The 25,496-nt window shown below is 50.6% G+C and overlaps 1 protein-coding gene across 1 annotated transcript; it reads left to right on the plus strand.

Annotated features, from left to right (window-relative positions):
- Positions 1-21,544: 21,544 nt before the first annotated feature.
- Positions 21,545-25,095, plus strand: CCDC8 (coiled-coil domain containing 8). Its single transcript, XM_030807744.1, is given in 3 exon segments — positions 21,545-23,431; positions 23,434-23,528; positions 23,736-25,095. Coding segments are annotated over 3 exon segments (1,614 nt in total). The 5' UTR covers positions 21,545-22,443; the 3' UTR covers positions 24,267-25,095.
- Positions 25,096-25,496: the final 401 nt, after the last annotated feature.

Raw genomic sequence — 25,496 nt, forward strand, 5'->3', positions numbered from 1 at the left:
AAGTTCAAGACCAGACTGGCCAAGATGATAAAACCCCATCTGTACTAAAAATACAAAAATTAGTTGGGCGTGGTGGTGGGTGCCTGTAATCCCAGCTACTCGGGAGGCTGAGGCAGAGAATTGCTTGAACCCGGGAGGCGGAAGTTGCAGTGAGCCGAGATCACGCCACTGCACTCCAGCCTGGGTGACAGAGCAAGACTCCGTCTCAAAAAAAAAAAAAAAAAAAATTACAGCCGTGCACAGTGGCTCATGCCTATAATCCCATTACTTTGGGAGGCAGAGGTGAGAGGATTGCTTGAGTCTGGGATTTCAGGACCAGCCTGGGCAACATGGTAAGACGCCATCTCTACAAAAAAAATTTTTTTAAGTTAGCTAGGCATGGTGACATATGCCTGTAGTTCCAGCTACTCAGGAGGCTGAGGTGGGAGGATCACTTGAGTCCAGGAGTTTGAGGCTGCAGTGAGCTATGACTGGGCCACTGCACTGCAGCCTGGGTGAGAGAATGAGACCCTGTTTCAAAAAAAGAAAGAAAGAAAGAGAGAGAGAGAGAGAAAGAAAGAAAGAAAGAAAGAAAGAGAAAGAAAGAAAGAAAGGGATAGATTACAATTCAATAAGAAAAAGATGACAATCCAATAGAATAACAAGTGAAAGACTTTAGCAGACTCTTCACAAAACAGAATATCCAAATGGCCAATAAGTATCTGAAAATAAATTCTCAATTTCATTGGTTATCAGGAATATTCAAATGTGAAACACAAGATTTCACTCAGGAGATTACTCCGATGAGACACATACCAGAATATCCAAAGTGAAAAAGCCTGATAATATCTAGTATTGGCCAGGTACGGTGGCTTATGCCTGTAATCCCAGCACTTTGGGAGGCCAAGGTGGGTGAATCACCTGAGGTCAGGAGTTCGAGACCAGCCTGACCAACATGGTGAAATCCTGTCTCTACTAAAAATACAAAATTAGCTGGGTGTGGTGGTGCATGCCTGTAATCCCAGGTACTAGGGAGGCTGAGGCAGGAGAATGGCTTGAACCCGGGAGGTGGAGGTTGCGGTGAGTCGAGATCGTGCCATTGCACTCCAGCCTGGGTGACAGAGCAAGACTCTGTCGAAAGAAAGAAAGAAAAGAAAGAAAGAAAAAGAAAGAAAGAAAGAGAAAGAAAAGAAAGAAAGAAAGGAGAAGGAAAGAAAGAGAGAGAGAGGAAAAGAAAAGAAAAAGAAAGAAAGGAAGGAAGGAAGAAAGAAAGGAGGGAGGGAGGGAAGAAAGAAACAAGGAAGGAAGGAAAGAAAAAAAGGGAGGAAGGAAGGAAAGAAAGAAAGAGAGAGAAAGAGTTTGTCATGCTTCCAAGACAGCCTTCTGCAGCGCCTATACTTTGTCTTTCATGTCTAGGAGGAAAGAGAGAGTCTTCCTCCTCTTACCAGTTGCAGAAATCCTTACCTTCATTCTGATTGGACTTACTGAGTTCACGTGTCTAACCTTTAATCAATCTCAGAGAAGAGGGGCATATTAGGCACTAATTGCTTTTTGTCCAGGTTACCTGGGTGACCATTTCTGAACCAATCACTGTGGCAAGGAGATGAGATTATGCTAATTGGTTCAAGCCAATCAGGGCTTATCCCTGGAACTGGGGGTATAAAGGGTGTCGACCTAACCCAAATGTTTTGGCTTTATTAATGGGGACTGGGGAGAAGAGGAATAGACAATGTGGATGTCATCACATGGGGGAGACGTTTCTTATTTATTTTTAAACATTTATTTGAAACAACCATAAGCCTGCAGAAAAGTTGCAAATATAGTATAAAGAACGTTTTCACAGCCAGGTGTGAAGTCTCTGGCCTGTAATCCTAGCATTTTGGGAGGCCGAAGTGGACGGATCACCTGCGATTGGGAGTTCAAGACCAGCCTGGCCGACATGGTGAAACTACATCTCTACTAAAAATACAAAAATTAGCTGAGCATGGTGGTGCACGCCTGTAATCCCAGCCACTCGGGAGGCTGAGGCAGGAGAATCGCTTGAACCCGGGAGGCAGAGGTTGCAGTGAGCCGAGATCAGGCCACTGCACTCTCGCCTGGGTGACAGAGGGAGACTTCATCTCAAAAAAAAAATTTTCTCCCCTGAGGCACTTTGAGTGTAAATAGTCATATCGCTCTGAATGTTATAGTGTGTGTCCTACATGCAAGAACATTCCACTGTAAAGATACATTTGTTCCCTTTGATGAGTATTATATGGGCAGGTACTTGGAGACAACGTGATTGTTCACATTCATCACCAAACTTTGCATTCATGTACTTATATCTACATCAACTCATAGATTCTAATTTTATTCAAGGGGTTATAATCTGTTACTTTCATTTTTAACGTTGATGCTCAAATTGTCCCAGGGTTGGCCAGTGGGAGCCTTTCAGGCTGGTTCCTGTGTCTTTCCAAGTGTTCTCATCATTTTTTTTTTTTTTTTTAAGCACTTCCTTACTTTCTGACCCCAAAAGATGCCCCGGGTGCCTCTTGTACATTCGCTGTCCCCTCACCCCTGGAATCAGCTATTATTCAAAGGAGAATCGCGGGCGCTTCTGACGGCTGGTGGCCGACCCCTCACCTCCGAATGACCCCCTCAGACTCTTGATTTTAATGCGGCCAGTCGGCCAATGGCAGAGGCGATGCTCCAGCGGTTGCCATGGAGACCGCCAGGCCGCAGAGCGGAAGGAGGTGGTGACGTCACTGCGGGAGCAAGTGCAGCGGCCACATCCTCGTCCTAGTCCCGCCACAGGGCACTGAGGGCAACCTCTGGGCCAGCGGTGAGGGACGCGCCTCCCTGCCTGCCAGGGCCCCGCCTACGATACTCCGTTGGCTGTTGCCCCAGGGAGATCAGCAGTTCCAGATCCAGAGAGACTGTTGGGGCCTGCCAGACCTTTGGAGGCCACGCCAAGAAAGGGGAAGCATCAACTTCAGACCCTCCTTGGTGCAGCCTTGCCCAGGACCCGGGAGCCACGAGTCAGGTGGCAAACACGGCCTTCTGCTTCTCCAGCACTCGTAAGTCCCTGGGAATCTTCGAGCCCACTCAGAGGGAGCCACAGAAGCCCCGACGTTGCACAGCCCTGCAGGCAGGGGCTGGGGGCATCCTTCACTGAGCTGGACGAAGGGGTCCTGGGAGCAGCCTCCGGTCCCTGAGTCCTCACTCTCTCGTAGCCTTTGGGAAGCAATCGCGGCATCCTGGATAATTTCGTGGATTCCCGAGGCAGCTCAGGTGTCCACCAGCGGGCATACTGCTGCCTCAAAGAGTTGGGCAAGATGCTGTTCGGGGTGAAGGACATTGCACTGTTGGAGCACGGGTGCAAGGCCCTGGAGGTGGACAGTTACAAGTCCCTGATGATCCTGGGGATCCCAGAGGACTGCAACCACGAGGAATTCGAAGAGATTATTCGGCTGCCCCTCAAACCTCTAGGCAAGTTCGAAGTGGCTGGGAAGGCCTATCTGGAAGAAGATAAATCCAAGGCGGCCATCATTCAGCTGACGGAGGACATCAATTACGCCGTGGTCCCCAGGGAGATCAAGGGCAAGGGCGGTGTGTGGAGAGTGGTCTACATGCCCCGGAAGCAGGACATCGAATTCCTGACCAAGTTGAACCTCTTTCTGCAGAGCGAGGGCAGGACGGTGGAGGATATGGCCCGGGTCCTGAGGCAGGAACTGTGTCCCCCAGCCACGGGCCCCAGAGAGCTGCCTGCAAGAAAGTGCTGTGTGCCTGGGCTGGGGGAGAAGCCGGAGGCTGGGGCTACCGTCCGGATGGACGCGGTGCCACCTCTGGACTCCTCCGAGAAGGAGAGCAAGGCTGGAGATGGCAAGAGGGGCAAAAGGAAGAACAAGAAAAACCGCCGGCGGCATCACCTCTCAGACAAGAAGATGTGAGGTGGTGGCATCGGGTGGGCGTGGGGAGTGTCTGAGGGGGTGTGGGTGATGACTGTGGGAGGGTAGGTACCACCTCAGTACGTTTAAGGAGTACGAGTGAGTGTGGGTAATGCAAGGGAGGGTGGGAATGACTCTAGTGAGTGGGTAACTTTGGAGTAAGAATGGGTATCATTTGGATAGCACAGGTAACATCTGACTAGTGCGAAAGAGGTGGATATCTTTATCTGAGTTAACTAACTTGTGGGTTACATCTGAGTGAGTGTAGTTAACGTCTGGGTGCCCGTGGCTCATTTATTCATCCTACAGATATTTATTGCATACCTACTATGTTCCAGGTACTGTTCTAGGAGCTGGGGATATGGAAGGGAGTAAACTCAATAAAAATCCCTGACTTCATGGCACTCAGAGTAAGTGGGTAATATTTGAATTACTTGGAGACATCGGAGTGAGCGTAGGTAGCATTTGAGTACATGTGGGTAACAGCTGAATGATCATAAAATCTGGTTGAGTGTGGATTGCTCATTCATCCATGTATCCAAGCAACCAACAAAATTTCCTGAGGACCTACAGTGTGCCAGGCACTGGGGATACAGAAGGGGAATAAACAGACCAAAACCTTGCCCGTGACTCTCATAGTAGCTATTTGAGTAGGTGCGGGTAACATTTGGGTTATTTAATACACATTAGTGAGTGTGGGTAGCATTAGAGTGTGTGGGTGGCATTCGCGTATAATTGAAAGTAGTTGTGGGTAATATTTGAGAGTGTACGGGTAACACCTGAATATGTGAATGGGTATCATTTGAGTAGATGAGAGTAATTTCTAAGTGAGGAAGGGTCTCAAAGACCCACAAACATCTTCCGCCACCCGGGAGACCACGCGGGACCAGCCGCGCAGGCGCAGTCGGAGCCAGAAGCCAGCAGCGCGTCCCACCGTTGCTATGGAGACCACAGGCTGCCCCCCCAGGCGCCTGCGCCCTTTGCAGAAAATGGAGGAGGGGCAAACGGTCCTGGATTCCAAGGTTTTGCAGATCTCTTACTGGAGTTGAAGAAAACTCACGCAGATCCAGGAGGAACGTGTCAGGGAGATCCCTACTCGGGAGAAGGGCCGCCATCCTCCTTCGGCTGTCACCCGCGGCCTGATTCTGGGAACGGCCTCTCTTGTTGGGGGGAGGCGGGCGGCACGGACCCCTCTAGCTTTGCGCCCTCCTGGAAATCCTGTTATTGCAAAGTCTAGAGCCGTTTTCTGTGTTTCAAAAGCATGTACCTTGAATGTACCTCTGGCACAAACTTGTTCGGAGTGGGCCACCCTGTTTTGCGCATGTCAAGCAGAAACCATGGCTGAGAGTGAGTTGCCTGCTCCCCACCTCTGAGGAACTCACTGATCTGTAAGCGGCTCTTGAAAAGCTGTCGCCTTTCTCTACACGCCGAGTCTCTCTTACAGAAGTGGTAAGAAGCAGGACCCTTCTGCCCCGATTGGCGCCCGGGTTGAGGGTGTGAGTCTCCCCAAGTTAAATTCCAGAAGCTCTGGCTTGGTGAGGAGGAGTGAACTCCACTCTCTAAAGAAGAGGCAAGGCTTCTGGGCAATGGTCCAAAAGGAGGTAAATAATTAAGAGGCCATTTTCAAGAGTTACCAATGAACGACGTTAACACTGAGGTGAAGAAGAATTTTAAAAATCAGGTAAAATCCAAATACATGTGAGTAGGCAGATCTTTTGCTCAGAGACAACGGACCTGTCAATTTGCAAACTTCTGTTAGTTCAAGGATCTGCAAAGGTTTGAGCTGAATCTCTTTTCAAAAATGTAACTTACACACAACCCAAAGACTCAGCCTACCAAACTGTAATGGCAGAGACTCCTAATCTCTTTTTTTTTTTTTTTTTTTTGAGACAGAGTCTCGCTCTGTCACGAGGCTGGAGTGCAGAGGTGCAATCTCAGCTCACTGCAACTTCTGACTCCCTGGTTCAAGCGATTCTCCTGCCTCAGCCTCCCTAGTAGCTGGGATTACAGGCACACGCCACCATGTCCATCTAAGTTTTGTATTTTTACTAGAGGAAGGGTTTCACCATATTGGCCAGGATGGTCTCAGTCTCCCGCCTCGGCCTCCCAAAGTGCTAGGATTGCAGGTGTGAGCCACTGCGCCCAGCTTCTCTGTTGATTCTTTTTTTTTTTTTTTTTTTTTGAGATGGAGTCTCCTTCTGTAGCCCAGGCTGGAGTGCAGTGGCGTGATCTCGGCTCACTGCAACCTCTGCTTCCTGGGTTCAAGTGATTCTCCTGCCTCAGCCTCCTGAGTATCTGGGACTACAGGTGCGTACCACCACGCCCGGCTAATTTTTGTATTTTTAGTAGAGACAGGGTTTCACCGTATTAGCCAGGATGGTCTCGATCTCCTGACCTTGTGATCCGCCCACCTCGGCCTTCCAAAGTGTTGGGATTACAGGCATGAGCCACCGTGCCCGGCCTGATCTTTCTATTCCTTGTAAATGCCCGGCCTGGGCATACCCACTCGCAGAATATTGTACTACTGTGTTCGTTGTTGCATCCCAGAGTCTGAGCTTGAATAAATGCTACGAAAGCCTCCAGCGTGTTTGTTGCATGCTGCTCTCCCATCAAGGCATATTCGTTGTATAATAAGGGATAGTGTGACATTTCTTATCATGTTGCAGCATGAAGATTGTATTTTGTGCTTATTGTGGATTTCAGGGGCATAACATTTATATTTGTGATACACAACATGCATGGTTGTTCAATGTTACCCATGAAATCAAAATCCTACCACTTCTCTTTCAAGATTTTCTGGACCAAAGTGTATCCTGGGACTCCAATGCAAGTTGTCATGCAAAACTATCACCATTTGAAGCTACTTAGCTGAGTGAAAACATCACTGGTAGGGCAAATCCCAAGCAAAAATTCACAAGTAAATTGAATGTGCCGGCTGTTGGAGGGCTGCATCTGGCTTCTGTAAACCCCTGATTTCAAAAGGGGGTTCAGCTAAAACTCTTCATTGTACTTTGTGATTGAGATGCTCTTTTGTACAAATATGAACCCATAAAAGTATGCTAATGAAATCATAGTCTGCCCCTTGACATATGGGGGGGAAATCCATGTAAGATTTAATTTGGAAAAATTATGTGGCTGCTAAAACGAGTACTGAAAACTGCTTCCATGGCCTGAAGTCTTCCAGGACTGCATTTATTTTTATTTTTATTTACTTATTTATTTTTGAGACAGAGTCTGCCTCTGTTGCCCATGCTGGAGTCCAGTGGCGTGATCTTGACTCACTGCAAGCTCCGCCTCCCGGGTTCACACTATTCTGCTGCCTCAGCCTCCCGAGTAGGTGGGACTACAGGCACCTGCCACCACGCCTGGCTAATTTTTTTGTATTTTTAGTAGAGACGGGCTTTCACCGTGTTAGCCAGGATGGTCTCGATCTCCTGACCTTGTGATCTGCCCACCTCTGCCTCCCAAAGTGCTGGGATTACAGGTGTGAGCCACCGCGCCCGGCCGAAACACAGCTTTCTTTTATCCTACGGACTTCTCAGGATATCAGGCCATTTTCCAGTGGCTGATGTGAAAGGTGAAACAGTTTAACTGAAATAAAAACAGTAACAGCTATCTTGTGTTCCAGACACTATGCCACATTCCTTCATATCATTAACCCATCATATCCTGCCAACCCTGTGAGGTATGGCCCTATAGGTCCACAATCCCTTATAAAAACCCTCAGCCAGGTGTGGTTTCAGGGGTATATGTGGTTCAGAATTCAGAGTTTTGGATTTTAGAAAAATGATACAGTGACTATACCTTATATTGCAGAATTTACTCCCCAGGGGGATGGGGGAAGCCCTTATAATCCCATCAATACTTCTGTAGTGGGCTAGGTGCAGTGGTTCACGCCTGTAATCCCAGTACTTTGGGAGGCCAAGGTGAGAGAATTGTTTGAGGCCAGGAGTTCAAAACCAGCCTGGTCAACACAGCAAGACCCCTATCTCTACAAAAACTAAAAAAAAAAAATTAGGCACGGTGGCATGCACCTGTAGTGCCAGCTACTCTGGAGGCTGAGGTGGAAGGATCGCTTGAGGCCAGGAGATCAAGGCTGCAGCGAACTGTGATTGCACCACTGCACTCCAGCCTGGATGACAGAGTGATACCCCCCACATCTAAAAAAAAAAAAAAAGACCAGATAAGAGATTAGATGATCAACTGTACTATTATTAAGATCATCATCTCATTCTATGGATGAAGAAAGTAAAGCTCAGAGAGGCTAAGTAACTTGTCTAAGGCTACAGAGCAAAGCACAACAGGAATTGAAAACAGGCCTCTGACCACATTCTGTGCTCCTAACACTGATTCCGGTCTCTCTCAGGCTGGGAAACCCCAGCTGACATCGGAGTCATAGAGCATGGTTTCTCTGGTAAATGGCTGGGCAGAAATTCTTCAGGATTCCTTGAGAAACAAGCCAGAGGTGGGTGGCACTCTGAGGGCCTGTTTGAAACTGCAGTGCAAGCTGTGGTTCTAAGTGGGGGCTTAGAGCAGAGAATAATCTTCGTGCATATTGAATATTCACATGTACCAGGCACTATTCTAAGCATTTTACACAAACAATTAATTTAATCCTCATAAGACTCCACACCATGAGATTGACACAATCTCATTCTCCAGATTTGGCAACTGAGGCACAGAGCCACACGATTTATAAACAGAGCCAGGATGTGAACCGGGCTTGAGTCTACAAACAGCTAGACCACACTGCTTTTTTTTTTTTTTTTTTTTTGAGATGGAGTCTCGCTCTGTGGCCCAGGCTGGAGTGCAGTGGTGCAATCTTGGCTCACTGCAACCTCCACCTCCCAGGTTCACGCGATTCTCCTGCCTCAGCCTCCCGAGTAGCTGGGACTACAGGCGCGTGCCACTACGCTAGGCTAATTTTTTGTATTTTTAGTAGAGTCAGGGTGTCACCATGTTAGCCAGGATGGTCTCGATCTCCTGACCTCGTGATCTGCCTGCCTCGGCCTCCCAAAGTGCGGGGATTACAGGCGTGAGCCACCGCACTTGGCTGCCCTTCTGGCTTTCTACCCCCTCCCTCCAGGAAACCTTCCTGGACACCTCAGACCGGATTAGGAGCCCCATTTTTTTTTTTTTTTTTTGAGACAGAGTTTTGCTCTTGTTGCCCAGGCTGGAGTTCAATGGCGTGATCTCAGCTCACTGCAACCTCTGCCTCCCAGGTTCAAGCAATTCTCCTGCCTCAGCCTCCCAAGTAGCTGGGATTACAGGCATGCGCCACCATGCCTGGCTAATTTTGTATTTTTAGTAGAGATGGGGTTTTACCATGTTGGTCAGACTTGTCTAGGTGCCCCTATTTTATCCTCTCATAGCTCCCCTGTATTTTTCCAGCTTGGTAAACCTCTCAATGCTGATTAATTTTATTTGCATAAATCTTTGATGCCACTCTTCCCTGCAAGACTGTGAGCTCCCAGAGGGCAGAACTGGGTCTGTCTTCTTATCCCCAGGACCCAGCACTGTGCCTGGCACATAGCAGGTGCTCAGGAAATATGTGGGATTGTTTTAATATAGGTTTTATTATGATTTAGGTATGGTAAGGCCAAGAGACTTCAGCAGATGACTACTGCTGAAAAGATGTTCATTACTCACAGATCCCAAGGGAAGAGGCCATACTATGATGTGTTACCGGAAAGGGGTCCTGATCCAGACCCCAAGAGAGGGTTCTTGAATCTCGTGCAAGAAATAATTCAGGACAAATTTATAGAGTAAAGTGAAAGCAAGTTTATTAAGAAAGTAGGCCGGGCATGGTGGCTCATGACTTTAATCCCAGCACTTTGGGAGGCCAAGGCGGGCAGATCACCAGAGGTCAGGAATTGGAGACCAGCCTGGTCAACATGGCGAAACCTGGTCTCTACTAAAAATACAAAAATTATCCGGGCATGGTGACGGGCACCTGTAATCCCAGCTACTGGGGAGGCTGAGGCAGGAGAATCACTTGAACCTGGGGGTCGGAGATTGCAGTGAGCCAAGATCACGCCATTGCACTCCAACCTGGGCAACAATAGCGAAGCTCCATCTCAGAATAAAAACAAAAAAAGAAAGTAGAGGAATAAAAGAATGGCTACTCCACAGGCAGAGCAGCCCTGAGAGCTGCTGGTTGCCCATTTTTGTGGTTATTTATTGATGATAGGCTAAACAAGGGGTGGATTATTTATGCCTCCTTTTTTTAGACCATATAGGGTAACTTCCGGACATTGCCATGGCATTTGCAAACTGTCATGGCGCTGGTGGGAGTGTAGCAGTGAGGACGACCAGAGGTTACTCTTGTGGCCATCTTGGTTTTGGTGGGATTTAGCCGGCTTCTTTACTGCAACCTGTTTTATCAGTAAGGTCTTTATGACCTGTATCTTGTGCCGACCTCCTATGTCATCCTGTGACTTAGAATGCCTTCACTGTCTGGGAACGCAGCCCAGTAGGTTTCAGCCTCATTTTACCCAAACCTTATTCAAGATGGAGTTTCTCTGGTTTAAATGCCTCTGACAGATGGAAGAGGCTCACAGGGAAGCCCTGGGCTTGGAGGCAGAGGGAGAGGGGAACTAAACAAGGAAAAGAGGGTATTTTTTTTTTTTTTGAGTCAGTTTCACTCTTGTTGCCCAGGCTGGAGTGCAATGGCACGATCTCGGCTCACCGCAACCTCCTCAACCTCCTCCTCCCGGGTTCAAGCGATTCTCCTGCCTCAGCCTCCCGAGTAGCTGGAATTACAGGCATATGCCTCCATGCCCAGCAAATGTTGTATTTTTTTATTTTTTTGAGACGGAGTTTTGCTCTTGTCGCCCACGCTGGAGTGCAATGGCATGATCTTGGCTCATTGCAACCTCCGCTTCCCAGGTTCAAGCGATTCTCCTGCTTCAGTCTCCCGAGTAGCTGGGATTACAGGTGTCTGCCACCATGCCCGGATTTTTTTTTTTTTTTTTTTTTTTTTTTGTATTTTTAGTAGAGACGGGGTTTCACCATGTTGGCCAGGCTGGTCTCGAACTCCCGACCTCAGGTGATCCACCTGCCTTGGCTTCCCAAGGCATGAGCCACCGCGCCCGGCCTCAAATGAGAGTCTTAAGTGGTTTTTGCAGGAAGGAGGGGTGAGGCAAGGTAAACAGGGTTAGCATTTTCAGTGGGATGTGGGGCATAGGGGCTATCCCTGGTTGTCTAGAACCCATCCCTGGGGCGATTGGGGCAGGTGAATGGTGACCCAGAATATGAGAGCCCAATAAAGGAGGCAGTTGGGGGCATGGGCTCTGGGTTGGTTGTTTTGCTTTTGAAGAGCCTGTTCAAGGGCAAGTTGTTTAGTAGGTCTAGGAATTGGCTGACCCTGGGAGGAGCAGTCCCTTCGGGGTCGGCATGGCCCCAGATTTTAGGCGCAGAAAATACAAGACATGGTCATACAGTGATAAATACATCCTATGGATAAATATCTAGGGAAGTGAATAGTGGAATTGCACATAAAATTCCTCTCATCAGCTTGCTCACTAAGCAACCTGCTAATTAAGGCAACAGAGGCCTCTGTCTTGTGTGTGGAGGTTTGGAGGCAAAGAGTCGTGTGGGACATGTGGCCGGGGTTCAAGTCCTAACTCTTTTTGTTTGTTTTTTGAGGCAGAGTCTCCCTCTGTCGCCCAGGCTGGAGTGCAATGGTGCCATCTCGGCTCACTGCAACCTCCACCTCCTCCCAGGTTCAAATGATTATCCTGCCTCAGCCTCCCAAGTAGCTGGGATTACAGGCTCACGCCACCACACCTGGCTAATTTTTTATTTTTAGTAGAGGTGGGGTTTCACCATATTGGCTGGTCTCGAACTCCCAACCTCAAATGATCCACCAGCTTTGGCCTCCCAAAGTGCTGGGATTACAGGCGTGGACCACGGCGTCTGACTCAAGTCCTAACTCTTTCACTTCCCGGGGCATGAGCCTGGGCAAGCCACTTCACCTTTTTATACCTCAGGTATCTTATCTGTAAAATGGAGATAGCAGTAACCTATTTCACAAAATCTGAGGGAGGAGTAAATATATATAAGCAACTTAACAAAGAGGGAGGAAGCTGTTAAATGTTGGCCCCTGCAATCCTGGGTCCAGTGATAATTTGTTTTGTGTTGACATAGAACATATTAGCCTGTTTTTCGTTTTTTGTTTTTTTAGCTCTGCAGTGAGCTAGCCTGGTTTTATAGCTCAGATTCCTGAACTTGATAAAGATGTGCCCAGCTTCCCAAGAGAGGAGTCTGTTCTGCATGTGCTAATAAAAAGTTGTTTTGGAGTCTCGGACACCAAAAGGCAAACTGGTGACTATTCCAAGGTACTGCCCCTCAGGAGACAGAACTCAACCTGTGTCCCAGCATCAACAGGGGACATAATAGAGAAGACATCAAAAGCTTTGGAGTTGCACAGGCAGACCTGGGTTCAAATCTTGGCTCTGTTACTAACTAGCTGTGTGACTTCAGGGAGGTGACTTTACCTCTCTGGGCCTCAGTTTCTTCTTATGCAAAGTGGAGCCAATAATACCCCTGCCACAAGATTCTTTGCAGCAGACAGTGTATATCTTGCATTAAAAACATAGGCTTGGCTAGGCATGGTAGCTCAGGCCTGGAATTCCAGCACTTTGGGAGGCCGAGGTGGGTAGATCACTTGAGGTTAGTAGTTCGAGATGAGTCTGGGCAACATGGTGAAACCACATCTCTACTAAAAAAATACAAAATTTAGCCGGGCATGGTGGCGCACGTCTGTAGTCCCAGCTATTTGGGAGGCTGAGGCAGAAGGATCGCTTGAACCTGGGAGGCAGAGGCTGCCGTGAGCTGAGATCATGTCACTGCACTGCAGCCCGGGCAACAGAGCAAGGCTCCATCTCAAAAAACAAAAACAAAAAGCACAGGGTTGGCAGATGTGGTGGCTCACACCTGGAATCCCAGCACCTTGGAAAGGTGAGGTGGCAGGATCACTGGAGCCCAAGAGTTCGAGACCAGCCTGGGCCACATAGTGAGCTCTTGTCTTTATAAAAAATCAAAAAATGAGGCGGGAGGCTCGCTTGAGCTCAGGAGGTCAAAGCTGAAATGAGCCACGACCGTGCATGCCACTGCACTCCTGCCTGGGTGACAGAGTGAGACCCCGCCTCAGAGTAAAAATTAAAAAAAATAAAAACATAGGCTCTGGGATATTTACAGCAGCTTTATTTCTAAGAACCAAAAACTAGAAACAACTCGATGGCCGATGACAGGTGAATGAATAAACAAACTGCGGTGTGTTCATGCAATAGAATATGACCTAGCAACAAAAAAGAATGTACTGGCCAGGCATGGTCGCCCTCCCAGCACCTTGGGAGGCTGAGGCGGGCAGATCATGAGGTCAAGAGATCGAGATCATACTGGCCAACATGGTGAAACCCCGTCTCTACTAAAAATACAAAAACTAGCTGGGCGTGGTGGCGCATGCCTGTAGTCCCAGCTACTCGGGAGGCTGAGGCAGGAGAATCGCTTGATCCAGGGAGGCAGAGGTTGTAGTGAGCCGAGATTGTGCCACTGCACTCCTCCTGTCACAGCTTGGTGACAGAGTGAGACTCCATCTAAAAAAAAAAAAAAAAAAGGAACGAACCTCAGATGCACACAGCAACATCAGTGAACCTCAGAAGCGTTATGCAGAGTGAAAGAACTCAGACCAAAAAGGACACACACTATATACTTCCTTTTATATAAAACTAAAAAAACACTATAGGGACAGAAATCAGAGCAGTGGCTGGGTGCAGTGGCTCACGTCTGTAATCCCAGCACTTTGGGAGGCCAAGGTGGGTGGATCACTTGAGGTCAGGAGTTCGAGACCAGCCGGGCCAACATGGTGAAAGCCCGTCTCTACTGAAAATACAAAAATTAACTGGGCATGGTAGCGCATGCCTGTAATCCCAGGTACTCTGGAGGCTGAGGCAGAATTGCTTGAACCCGGGAGGTGGAAGTTGTAGTGAGCCGAGATGGGGCCACTGCACTCTAGCCTGGGCAACAGAGCGAGACTCGGTCTAAAAAACAAACAAACAAAAAAAATCCCCACCACTTCCAAGGTGCCTGTCACCCATATGTAATTCCTGGGGCACAGGACACTGTACAAGAATTCTTTCGCTTCAGGGATAATTATTCCTGAGAGACAAGGTCACAGAATAAAATCAGCATGTTTTAATTTGGGATTGCTCTCGCTGGAGTCAGGAGAATTCGTGGCCACACAGCGGGCTCTGTATTCGTTTCCTGTGGCTGTTGTGACACACTACCATATACTAGATGGCTTAAAACATCAGAAATGTATTCTCTCACGGTTCTGGAGGACAGAAATCCAAAAGCAAGGTGTTGGCAAGGCTGAGCTCCTTCCAGAGGCTCCAGGGGAGGAACTGGCCTCTTCAAGCTTCTAGTGGCTCCAGGAGTGCCTTGGCTGTTGACTGCATCTCTCCAGCCTCTGCCTACAGGGTCACATCCACATCGCCTCCTCCACTCTGTACGGCTTTGCCTCTGTGTTATCTTCCTTGGCTTCCTTTTTCTTTTTCTTTTTTTTGAGACAGAGTCTCGCTCTGTCCCCCAGGCTGGAGTGCCGTGGCACGATCTCGGCTCACTGCAAGCTCCACCTCCCGGGTTCACGCCATTCTCCTGCCTCAGCCTCCCGAGTAGCTGGGACTACAGGCACCTGCCACCGCGGCTGGCTAATTTTTTGTATTTTTAGTAGAGATGGGGTTTCACCGTGTTAGCCAGGATGATCTCGCTCTCCTGACCTCGTGATCTGCCCGCCTCAGCCTGCCAAAGTGCTGGGATTACAGGTGTGAGCCACCGCGCCCAGCCCTTGGCCTCTTTCTTCTAAACTTTTTTGAGACAGGGTCTCACTCTGTCACCCAGGCTAGGGTGTAGTGGTGCAATAATGGCTCGCTGCAGCCTGGACATCCTGTGCTCAAACGTTCCTCCCACCTCAGCCTCCCAAGTAGTTAGGACTACAGGCGTGCACCACCACGTCCAGCTAAATTTTTGTATTATTTTTGTAGAAATGGGGTTTTGCTATGTTGCCCAGGCTGGTCTTGAACTCCTGGGCTCAAGCAATCCACCTCGCCGAGTGTGGAGATTGGGGCCAGGCATGGTGGCTTCCATCTGTAATGCCAGCACTTTGGGAGGCTGAGGTAGGAGGATCGCTTGAGCCCAGGAGTTCAAGATCAGCCTGGAAAACATGGCGAAACTCCAACTTTACAAAAAATTAGCTGGGCATGGTGACATGTGCCTGTAGTCCCAGCTACTTGGGAGGCTGAGATGGGAGGATAGCTTGAGCCCAGGAGGTCGAGGCTGAAGTGAGCAGAAATCATATCATTGCACTCCATCCCGGGCGACAGAGCAAGACCCTGTCTCAAAACAAACAAACAAATAAACAAACAAAATGTGTGTGGAGATTGGAATCTAATAAACCTGAGTGATTCAAAGCTTGGCTCTGCCACTACCTAGCTGCATGACTTTCTTTGGACTCAGTTTTTTTTTTTTAAATCTGAAAAATGGGAATAACACTTGCTTAAGGAAGGGTTCTAAGGACTGAATGAGAAAATGCACAGGGCTAAGGATAAAGTAGGTGCTCAGTAAAAACGAATTATTATCAGTATCACATTCCTGGCTTGAAAGAATAAAGATGGAAGCTGTTGTGACAAAAAGAAACAGACTGGCAAGCACTGACACAGAAGGACATTAAGTGAAAACACATTTTATAGTAATAGATCTAGTGCAATTCCCAGCATTCATTCAGTTAATAAATATTTGTAGCTCCTACCTGAAGTGTTCTAGAGCTGAGACTTCAGCAGTGAACAAACCAGACTCATATCCCAGACCTCATGGGGATACTATCCTAATAGGGTGAAACAATAAATAAGTACATACAAATAGGCCCAGCGTGGTGCCTCTCGCCTGTAATCCCAGCACTTTGAGACCCAGAGGCAGGAGCATCAGTTGAGGCCAGGAGTTCAAGACCAGTCTGGGCAACATAATGAGAACACCTCTCTACGAAAAATTTTTAAAAATCGCCAGGCATGGTGGCACACACCTGTAGCCCCAGACACTCAGAAGCCCGAGGTGGGAGGATTGCTTGAGCCCAGGAGTTCGAGGTTACAGTGAGCTATGATCATGCCACTGCACTCCAGCCTGGGTGACAGAGTGAGACCCTGTCTCAAAGAAAAAAAAAAAAATCCAGAAAGTGGTAAGTGCTGTGATGAAAATAATTTAGGATGATGGGGGAAAAAATCTCTGTGAGGTAAATTCCAAAATTAACATAAAAAAAAAAAAAAAAAGCCGGGCACAGTGGCTCACGCCTGTAATCCCAGCACTTTGGGAGGCCAAGGAGGGTGGATCACCTGAGATTGGGAGTTTGAGACCACCCTGACCAACATGGAGAAATCCTGTTTCTACTAAAAATACAAAATTAGCTGGGTGGGGTGGCCTGTAATCCCAGCTGCTCTGGAGGCTGAGGCAGGAGAATCACTTGAACCCAGGAGGCGGAGGTTGCAGTGAGCCAGAGATCGCGCCATTGCACTCCAGCCTGGGCAACAAGAGCGAAATTCCGTCTCAAAAAATAAATAAATAAAATAAAATTAACACACTAATGCAAGCATTTTTTTTCTCTGGAAAAATACAGATATTTAACTGGCTACTTTTTGGCGGAGGCTGGAAGGTGGGGTTTGGGGAGAAGAATCCATTTTTGAAAAAAATGTACCTTTCTGTAACTTTTGCTTTTTCTGACCGTGTGTGTGTGTCTGTTTGTTTTTTTGTTTTGTTTTTTGTTTTTTGTGGTTTTTTTTGAGGCTGAGTCTTACTCTATTGCCCAAGCTGGAGTACAGTGGCACCATCTCAGCTCACTGCAACTTGCGCCTCCTGGGTTCCAGTGATTCTCCTGCCTCAGCCTCCCTAGTAGCTGAGATGACAGGCACCTGCCATCGTGTCCAGCTAATTTTTGTACTTTTAGTAGAGATGGCGGGGTTTCATCATGTTGGCCAAGCTGGTCTGGAACTCCTGACTTCAGGCGATTGCCCGCCTAGGCCTCCCAAAGTGCTTGGGTTACAAGCTTGAGCCACTGCCCCTGGCCCGTGTGTCTCATTTTTTTTTTTAGATGGCAACAAAATGTAGCTGGGTAGAGGGATTTCAGCCATGTTTTGATTCTCTTCCCCATTCTTTTCCAATTTTCCATTTCTTTTAAACAAATGCAAAAGTGAGGCTACAATTCTCGTTTTTACTATTTTATTCTGTGATGGCTGGAGAAGGGTCTCACCTGCCAGAGATCTGTGCAATTAAAAACACCCACAGCTGAACCGCTCAGGGGCTGGCAATTTTTTTTTTTTTTTTTTTTTTTTTTTTTTTTGAGACGGAGGCTCGCTCTGTCGCCCAGGCTGGCGTGCAGATGGGCGATCTCCGCTCCCTGCAGCCCTGACCTCCCGGGCTCCAGCAATAGGCCCACCTCAGTCTCCCGAGTAGCTCAGACCACAGGCGCACATCATCATATTCGGCTAATTTTTTTTTTTTTTTTTTGTGAGACGGAGTCTCGCTCTGTCGCCCAGGCTGGAGTGCAGTGGCGCAATCTCGGCTCACTGCAAGCTCCGCCTCCCGGGTTCACGCCATTCTCCTGCCTCAGCCTCTCCAAGTAGCTGGGACTACAGGCGTCCACCACCACATCCGGCTAATTTTTTGGTATTTTTAGTAGAGACAGGGTTTCACCGTGGTCTCGATCTCCTGACCTCGTGATCCACCCGCCTCGGCCTCCCAAAGTGCTGGGATTACAAGCGTGAGCCACCGCGCCCGGCCGGTATATTCGGCTAATTTTTAAATTTTTTGTGGAGACCTAAATCTCGCTATGTTGCCCAGTCTGGTCTCCAATTACTGGGCTCAAGCGATCCTCCTGCCTTGGCTTCCCAAAGTGCTGGGATTACAGGTATGAGTCACCGCCCCCCGGTCAGGGGTTGTCAATTTTTGCAAAAATGTGGAACATTTGGGATTTTCATTTCCAAGATTATCCTCCTTGCGCCGCTCCCTGCTCCCCCACCAAATAAAAAAAGAAAAACAAACAAACAAAACGAAAGCCCTTTTATGACTACAAAACCGAAACGTCTCATCTGCGAGGTCACCACTTGGAAGGCACTGTCACGAGCCCTCAGCCTTGCGATTCTTTAACCAGCATTCCTGAAACCTAGGTGTCCTTAAGATTTTTCATTTTTTGGTTTATACAAACAGCTTTTCAGGGAAGCTGGCTTTGGGGATGAGGCCTAAGGGAGGCACCAGGGGCAGAAAAGAGGAGCTCCTGTCCTCGTCCTCCGTGGCGCCCCCACCCCCACCGTCTCCCTGCAGCCTCGCCTCCGCCTCCGCCCCTCCCGGTTAGCTTTGATCCGCGCGGAGGAGCGCGTCCCGTGGTTGCCATGGAGACCGCCGGACTGCGGAGGCCACAAACTGTGGGAGAGGAGGGGAGGGGCGGGGCCGCGGGAGGCCGGAGGGCTGAGCGCGGCGGCTGGGACAGAGCCAGGGAGAAAGAGGAGAAAAATCCAGCGAAGCCCAACGACCTGGCTCTGCAAGAGAAAAACAACCTGAATAAGCCAGTAATTGTGAACAGGCCGCTCGCAGAGACCTTAACTTCCCCTAAGCCCCCACATCTTTTCTTTAGCTCTCGCCCGTCTCCTTTTCCTCTGTTCCCTCTTTAAAAATTTGCCTGGTTCCTTTATGAGTTAAATAAGATAAAATTTATTTATTTGAGACGGAGTCTCGCTCTGTCGCCCACGCTGGAGGGCAGTGGCGCGATCTTGGCTCACTGCAACCTCCGCCTCCCAGTTCAAGCGATTCTCCTGCCTCAGCCTCCCCAGTAGCTGGGATTACAGGCATGTGCCACCACGCCCGGCTAATTCTTGTATTTTTTTTTGTTTGTTTCGTTTTGGTTTTTTTGTTTTTGTCTTTGTTTTTGAGACGGAGTTTCGCTCTTGTTGCCCAGGCTGGAGTGCAATGGCACGGTCTCAGCTCACTGCAACCTCTGAATCCCGGGTTCAAGCGATTCTCCTGCCTGAGCCTCCGGAGTAGCTGGGATTACAGGCTTACGCCACCACGCCAGGCTAATTTTGTAGTTTTAGTAGAGGCGGGGGTTTCACCATGTTGGCCAGGCTGGTCTCGAACTCCTGACCTCAGATGATCCACCCGCATCAGCCTCCCAAAGTGCTGGGATTACAGGCGTGAGCCACCGCGCCCGGCAATTTTTGTATTTTTTAGTAGAGATGGGATTTTGCCATGTTGGCCAGGCTGGTCTCAAACTCCGGACCTCAGGTGATCCACCCGCCTCAGCCTACCAAAGTGCTGGATTAAAGGAGTGAGCCACGGTGCCCAGCCTGAGATGGAGAATTTTCAAAAGAGTAGAGACAGATCGGACCTAGGTTTTTAAAAGATGCCCCCAGCTTCTGGATGGGGCCTGGATTGCAAGCAGTGATGGGGAGGCGGGGAGCCCAGTGAGGGGGATTTGTACACATCCAGGCAAGAGTGGCTGCAAGTATTGTGGCTGTTAAGTGGTTAAATGGTTCAACACATTTAGGAGAATGGGATTAGCTGTGTCTTTAGCGTCAGCTAGTGTTTATGCTAGTGCCCAAGATCTGGTTCTAATATTAGATCCACCACTCAGAGCTGTGCAACTTCAGACCAGCCTCAGTTTCCCCATCTGTAAAAAGACGATCGATGGCACTGGCCTTACCATGTACCTCCGAGGATTCCTAACAATAAGGCCTATTCAGCATATCTCCCGATGCCTGGTTCCAAAGATGTGGACCAATGCTAGTCGCATGTACTGTAGCAGGAGGAGTCGCGGACAAAACCCCTCAGACACCGGGTTAAGGAAGGATTTGGCTTTTTTCGGCCGGGAGCTTCAGCAGACTCGCCTCTCAACTGCTGGGAGCTTCGGTAGACTTGCGTCTCAAGAACCGAGCTCCCAGCCGAATGCGACTAGCATTGGTCCACATCTTGACTCTTTTTTTTTTTTTTTGAGACGGAGTCTCGCTCTGTTGCCCAGGCTGGAGTGCAGTGGTGCGATCTCGGCTCACTGCAACCTCCGCCTCCTGGGTTCAAGAGATTCTCCTGCCTCAGCCTCCCAAGTAGCTGGGACTACAAGCACCTACCACCACGCCCGGCTAATTTTTTTGTATTTTTAGTAGAGACAGCGTTTCACCGCGTTAGCCAGGATGGTCTCGATCTCCTGACCTCGTGATCTGCCCGCCTGGGCCTCCCGAAGTGCTGAGATAACAGGCGTGAGCCACCGCCCCCGGCCGTCTTGACTCTTTGGTCGACACAAAAGGCAGACTATTCTGGATTCAAATCCAAACTCAACCACTCCCCCTGGCTGTGACCTTGAGAATGTGGTTTTATGTCCTTGGGCCTGTTTCCTCAGCTGTCTAATGGGAATTGTACTCATGCTACCAGTCTCCTCTTATAGCAAGGATTTCCTGAGTTCATTCATAGAAAGCACTGGGAATGGTGCCTACTACATAGGAAGCGCCTCATAAACCGTGCCTATCCTTAGCCATCTCGTTCTTTTTTCGAAGTTGCAAAATATTTCACTGTAAGATACTACCATAAAATAGAGGCAGTCTTTACTCATGAACTTTTTTTTTTTTTTGAGACGGAGTCTCGCTGTCGCCCAGGCTGGAGTGCAGTGGCGCGAACTCGGCTCACTGCAAGCTCCGCCTCCCAGGTTCACGCCATTCTCCTGTCTCAGCCTCCCGAGTAGCTGGGACTACAGGTGCCCGCCACCACGCCCGGCTAATTTTTTGTCTTTTTAGTAGAGACGGGGTTTCACCGTGGTCTCGATCTCCTGACCTCGTGATCCACCCGCCTCGGCCTCTCAAAGTGCTGGGATTACAGGCGTGAGCCACCGCGCCCGGCCTCTACTCATGAACTTTTAGGGTTTTTTGTTGTTTATTTGTGGGTTTTTTTTTTTTTTTTTGCACTTTTGTTTTTTTGAGACAGAGTCTCCCTCTGTTACCCAGGCCGGAGTGCAGTGGCGCGATCTCTGCAACCTCCACCTCCCAGGTTCACACCATTCTCCTGCCTCAGCCTCCCGCGTAGTTTGGGACTACGCACGCGCACCACCACACCCGGCTAATTTTTGTATTTTTTGTAGAGACGAGGGTTTCACCATGTTGGCCAGGCTGGTCTCTAACTCCTGGCCTCAAGTGTTCCACCCACCTAAGCCTCCCAAAGTGCTGGCATTACAGGCATGAGCCACCGCGCCTGGCCATGAACGTTTAGGTTTATTCATCCACTCAAAAATATGTATTGAGCCCTGACCTGCCAAAGCGCCACAGCGGGACTGTTGCGATAAGACCTCGGTACCCATTTCTCTACCCACGCATATGGGTGGTGTACGGGTACCGATAGTCGCGTGAATTTAAAATGCTAATCTATGGTGCCAGTGGCTCTCAAAAAGTAGAATCCACCAGCACACCCACCTCCAGGACTTGGCTGGAAGCTTGCACATTTCGGATGGCAGGTTTGGGAACCGCTGCCTTTCAGGAAAGGTGCTGACGTGGGCCACTGCCGCTTTGCTGGGAAGCAATGGGCCCAGCTAGGCCCGGGGCGCGGCCGCACCCCTGTGGGGGAGGGGAAGGAGGCCGCCCCGAAGGGAGTGGACAGCCCCCCTGTCAGTCTTCCAGATTCTGGGAGTGTAAGATGAGACCGGGGAAGGTGGGCCTCATTCTGGCGGAGGGCGAGGAGGAACTTCCTGCCCGTGCGCTCCACCGTGCAGAGCTCTAAGCGCGCGGGCTGGCAGGCTGCGGCGCGTCAAGGTCAGCCTGGAGCTGGTGGCGGCCTGCCTGGGGGCGGGGGACCCTACTGGGGGGGCCGGGCTGGGGCCTCCCAGCGCCTCGGCCATATTGAATAGCCTCGGCTGGACCGTCTTTGTCTGCGAAGTCCTCTCCCAAGTTCCAGCCGCGTCCCTGGGGCCTGGGGCAGGAAGAGTCGCTGGCAGCCCGCGCGCCCCAACTTGGAGCTGGGACACCACGTTTCCAACTTGGAGTGGGCCTTGAGCCTTGGGACTGACCTCGCCCCCGGCTCACGTAGGCATCCTGGAAATTGATTCCCCCAAGTCCTTGGTCGGGGAGCCGGACTTGGTCAAGACTGGACTTGTTGCAGGCGCAGAGATTGGAGGCGCTGGCTTGTCCCTGGCTGCGGAGGTGAGACTCTCCGGTCAGCGTTGCTGGGACTCCCCCCATCCCAGTCCCTCCCTCAAGACTAAGGGCTACAAGAGTTTGTGGGGGCTCATTGCCCCCTCACCCCGGATATCACCCTGGAAATCTTAAAGACTCTCGAGAAAAGCCACGTGGGGGGCTGGTTCCCCTGGGGCTTCCTGCCGTCCCCCGACTGCCTCATTCTTTGGAGCGTCCCCGATGTCTGCAAAGATGTGGATTTGGACGTCCTCGTGGAAGTCCTAAAGCCCGTGGGGACATTTAAGAAGATCGGCAAGGTGTTCCGCAAGGAGGACGACTCCACGGTGGGGATGCTGCAGATCGGGGAGGACGTCGACTATTTGCTCATCCCCCGGGAGGTCAGGCTGGCCGGGGGCGTCTGGCGAGTCATTTCTAAGCCCGCCACCAAGGAAGCAGAATTTCGGGAGCGGCTGACCCAGTTCCTGGAAGAAGAGGGCCGCACCCTGGAGGACGTGGCCCGCATCATCGAGAAGAGCACCCCGCACCCGCCCCAGCCCCCCCAAAAGCCCAAGGAGCCCCGAGTGAGGAGGAGAGTGCAGCAGATGGTGACTCCTCCGCCCCGGTTGGTCGTGGGCACGTACGACAGCAGCAACGCCAGCGACAGCGAGTTCAGCGACTTCGAGACCTCCAGAGACGAGAACCGCCAGGGCCCGCGGCGGGGCAAGAAGGTGCGCAGAATGCCCGTCAGCTACCTGGGCAGCAAGTTCCTGGGAAGCGACCTGGAGAGCGAGGATGATGAGGAACTGGTGGAGGCCTTCCTCCGGCGACAGGAGAAGCAACCCAGCGCGCCGCCTGCCCGCCGTCGCGTCAACCTGCCAGTGCCCATGTTTGAGGACAACCTGGGGCCTCAGCTGTCCAAGGCGGACAGGTGGCGGGAGTATGTCAGCCAGGTGTCCTGGGGGAAGCTGAAACGGAGGGTGAAGGGTTGGGCGCCGAGGGTGGGCCCCAGGGTGGAGGAGGCCCGGCTGGCCTCCACCGCAGTGGAGAGCGCAGGGGTATCATCGGCGCCAGATGGCACCAGCCCGGGGGATCGCGTGGGAAACGCGGGAGATATCTGTGTGCCCCAGGCCTCCCCTAGGCGATGGAGGCCCAAGATCAACTGGGCTTCCTTTCGGCGCCGCAGGAAGGAGCAGACAGCGCCCACAGGTCAGGGGGCAGCCATCGAGGCTGATCAGGGGGGAGAGGCTGCAGATAATCAGAGGGAAGAGGCCATAGCTGACCAGCGAGAAGGGGCTGCGGATAATCAGAGGGCAGAGGCCCCAGCTGACCAGGGGGCAGAGGCGCTGATAACCAGAGGGAAGAGGCTGCGGATAATCAGAGGGCAGGGGCCCCAGCTGACCAGGGGGCAGAGGCTGCAGATAACCATAGGGAAGAGGCTGCAGATAATCAGAGGGCAGGGCCCCAGCTGACCAGGGCAAGGGCGCAGATAACCAGAGAGAAGAGGCTGCAGGTAATCAGAGGGCAGGGGCCCCAGCTGACCAGGGGGCAGAGGCTGCAGATAACCAAGGGAAGAGGCTGCGGTAATCAGAGGGCAGGGGCCCCAGCTGACCAGGGCAGAGGCGCAGATAACCAGAGGGAAGAGGCTGCGGATAATCAGAGGGCAGAGGCCCCAGCTGACCAGAGGCCACAGGGCGCAGATAACCAGAGGGAAGAGGCTGCAGATAATCAGAGGGCAGAGGCCCCAGCTGACCAGGGGTCAGAGGCTACAGATAATCAAAGGGAAGAGGCCATACATGACCAGAGGGAACGGGACCCAGCTGTCCAGGGTGCAGATAATCAGAGGGCACAGGCCCGGGCTGGCCAGAGGGCAGAGGCTGCACATAATCAGAGGGCAGGAGCCCCAGGTATCCAGGAAGCCGAAGCCTCAGCTGCCCAAGGGGCCACAGGAACAGCTCCAGGAGCCAGGGCCCGGAAACAGGTCAAGACAGTGAGGTTCCAGACCCCTGGACGCTTTTCATGGTTTCGCAAACGCCAGAGAGCCTTCTGGCACACTCCCCGGTTGCCAACCCTGCCCAAGAGAGTCCCCAGAGCAGGCGAGGCCAGGAACCTCAGGGTGCTGAGGGCTGAGGCCAGAGCAGAAGCTGAGCAGGGAGAGCAAGAAGACCAGCTGTGAGGTGAGGGCTGGAGACAGCCCACGGGCCCTGCCTCCAAGTGTGGGAGGGAGAGGTGCTCTTTCTGCCTCTGAACTTGAAAGTGGAGGTGGAGTGCTGGCCGCGTCTCCACCTAACAACCCTCTTTATTCTCTTGTTAAAGTTTTGTTCATGCATTGATTTTTAAAAAATTTTTTAGAGACAGGGTCTCACTCTGTTGTCCAGGCTGGAGTGCAGTGGCATGATCATAACTCACTGCAGCCTCAAACTTCTGGCCTCAAGTGATCCTCCTGCCTCGGCCTCCCAAAGTGCTGGGATTACAGATGTGAGCCACCACACACACCACCTGATTTAAAAAAAAAAATACTGATTCCTCGTAGCAACCCAAAAAAGGTAAAGAAAGAATTCCATACAATGGGGTTGCGTCACCTATAGTTTTAATTTCCTCAAATGCAACTCAAGGTGCTCAGCTTGATAAAGGGAGAGAGGGAGGGCAGGGGAGAAATTGCCTCCTTTTCCCATCTCTTTTTTGCCTGCACACTTAACGTGGACTGCCTCCTTGGACTTAAAAAGGGGGCTTGAGCCAACATGCAAATAAAAAAACATTTATGAACTGATTTCTTAGCTTTGGACTTGACAACTGACGAATGCTCTGGGGGTGACCTGGCCCTAGCTGTCTGTTCCACTCCCATCCTTGATGATGGAGACACCTGTGTTTATGTTGTCACTTCGCTTGCCATCCTCATGCCCCTGGGCTCTGCTGGTTTGGAGGGGACAGGGCCCTTGGTTTGCACACCTCACCCGATCTTGGTTATAAGGTACAGTAAAAGCGTCTGAAAAATGCATTCAAAACACAGATTCTGGGGCCCTCGGCACCAGAGATGTGGATTTGCTAGCGGTGCCTGTGTGGCTCTGAATTCCGTTTGCATCAAGCTCCACAAACATCTGGGCAACTAGGCCACTGGACACATTGAAAAATCATTGCAATAGGAAAAGGCCCAAAAGAGGGGCTGTGGTTGGCTGGGCGTGGTGGCCCACGCCTGTAATCCCAGCACTTAGGGAGGCCGAGGCAGGTGGACCACGAGGTCAAGAGATCAAGACCATCCTGGCCAACGTGGCGAAACCCTGTCTCTACTAAAAATACAAAAATTAGCCTGGCCTCGTGGTGCACACCTGTAGTCCCAGCTACTCGGGAGCCTGAGGCAGGAGAATCTGTTGAACCCGGGAGGTGGAGGTTGTAGTGAGCCGAGATC

This window comes from Nomascus leucogenys, unplaced genomic scaffold (genome assembly GCF_006542625.1).
Source record: "Nomascus leucogenys isolate Asia unplaced genomic scaffold, Asia_NLE_v1 Super-Scaffold_241, whole genome shotgun sequence".
NCBI classification, from domain to species: domain Eukaryota; kingdom Metazoa; phylum Chordata; class Mammalia; order Primates; family Hylobatidae; genus Nomascus; species Nomascus leucogenys.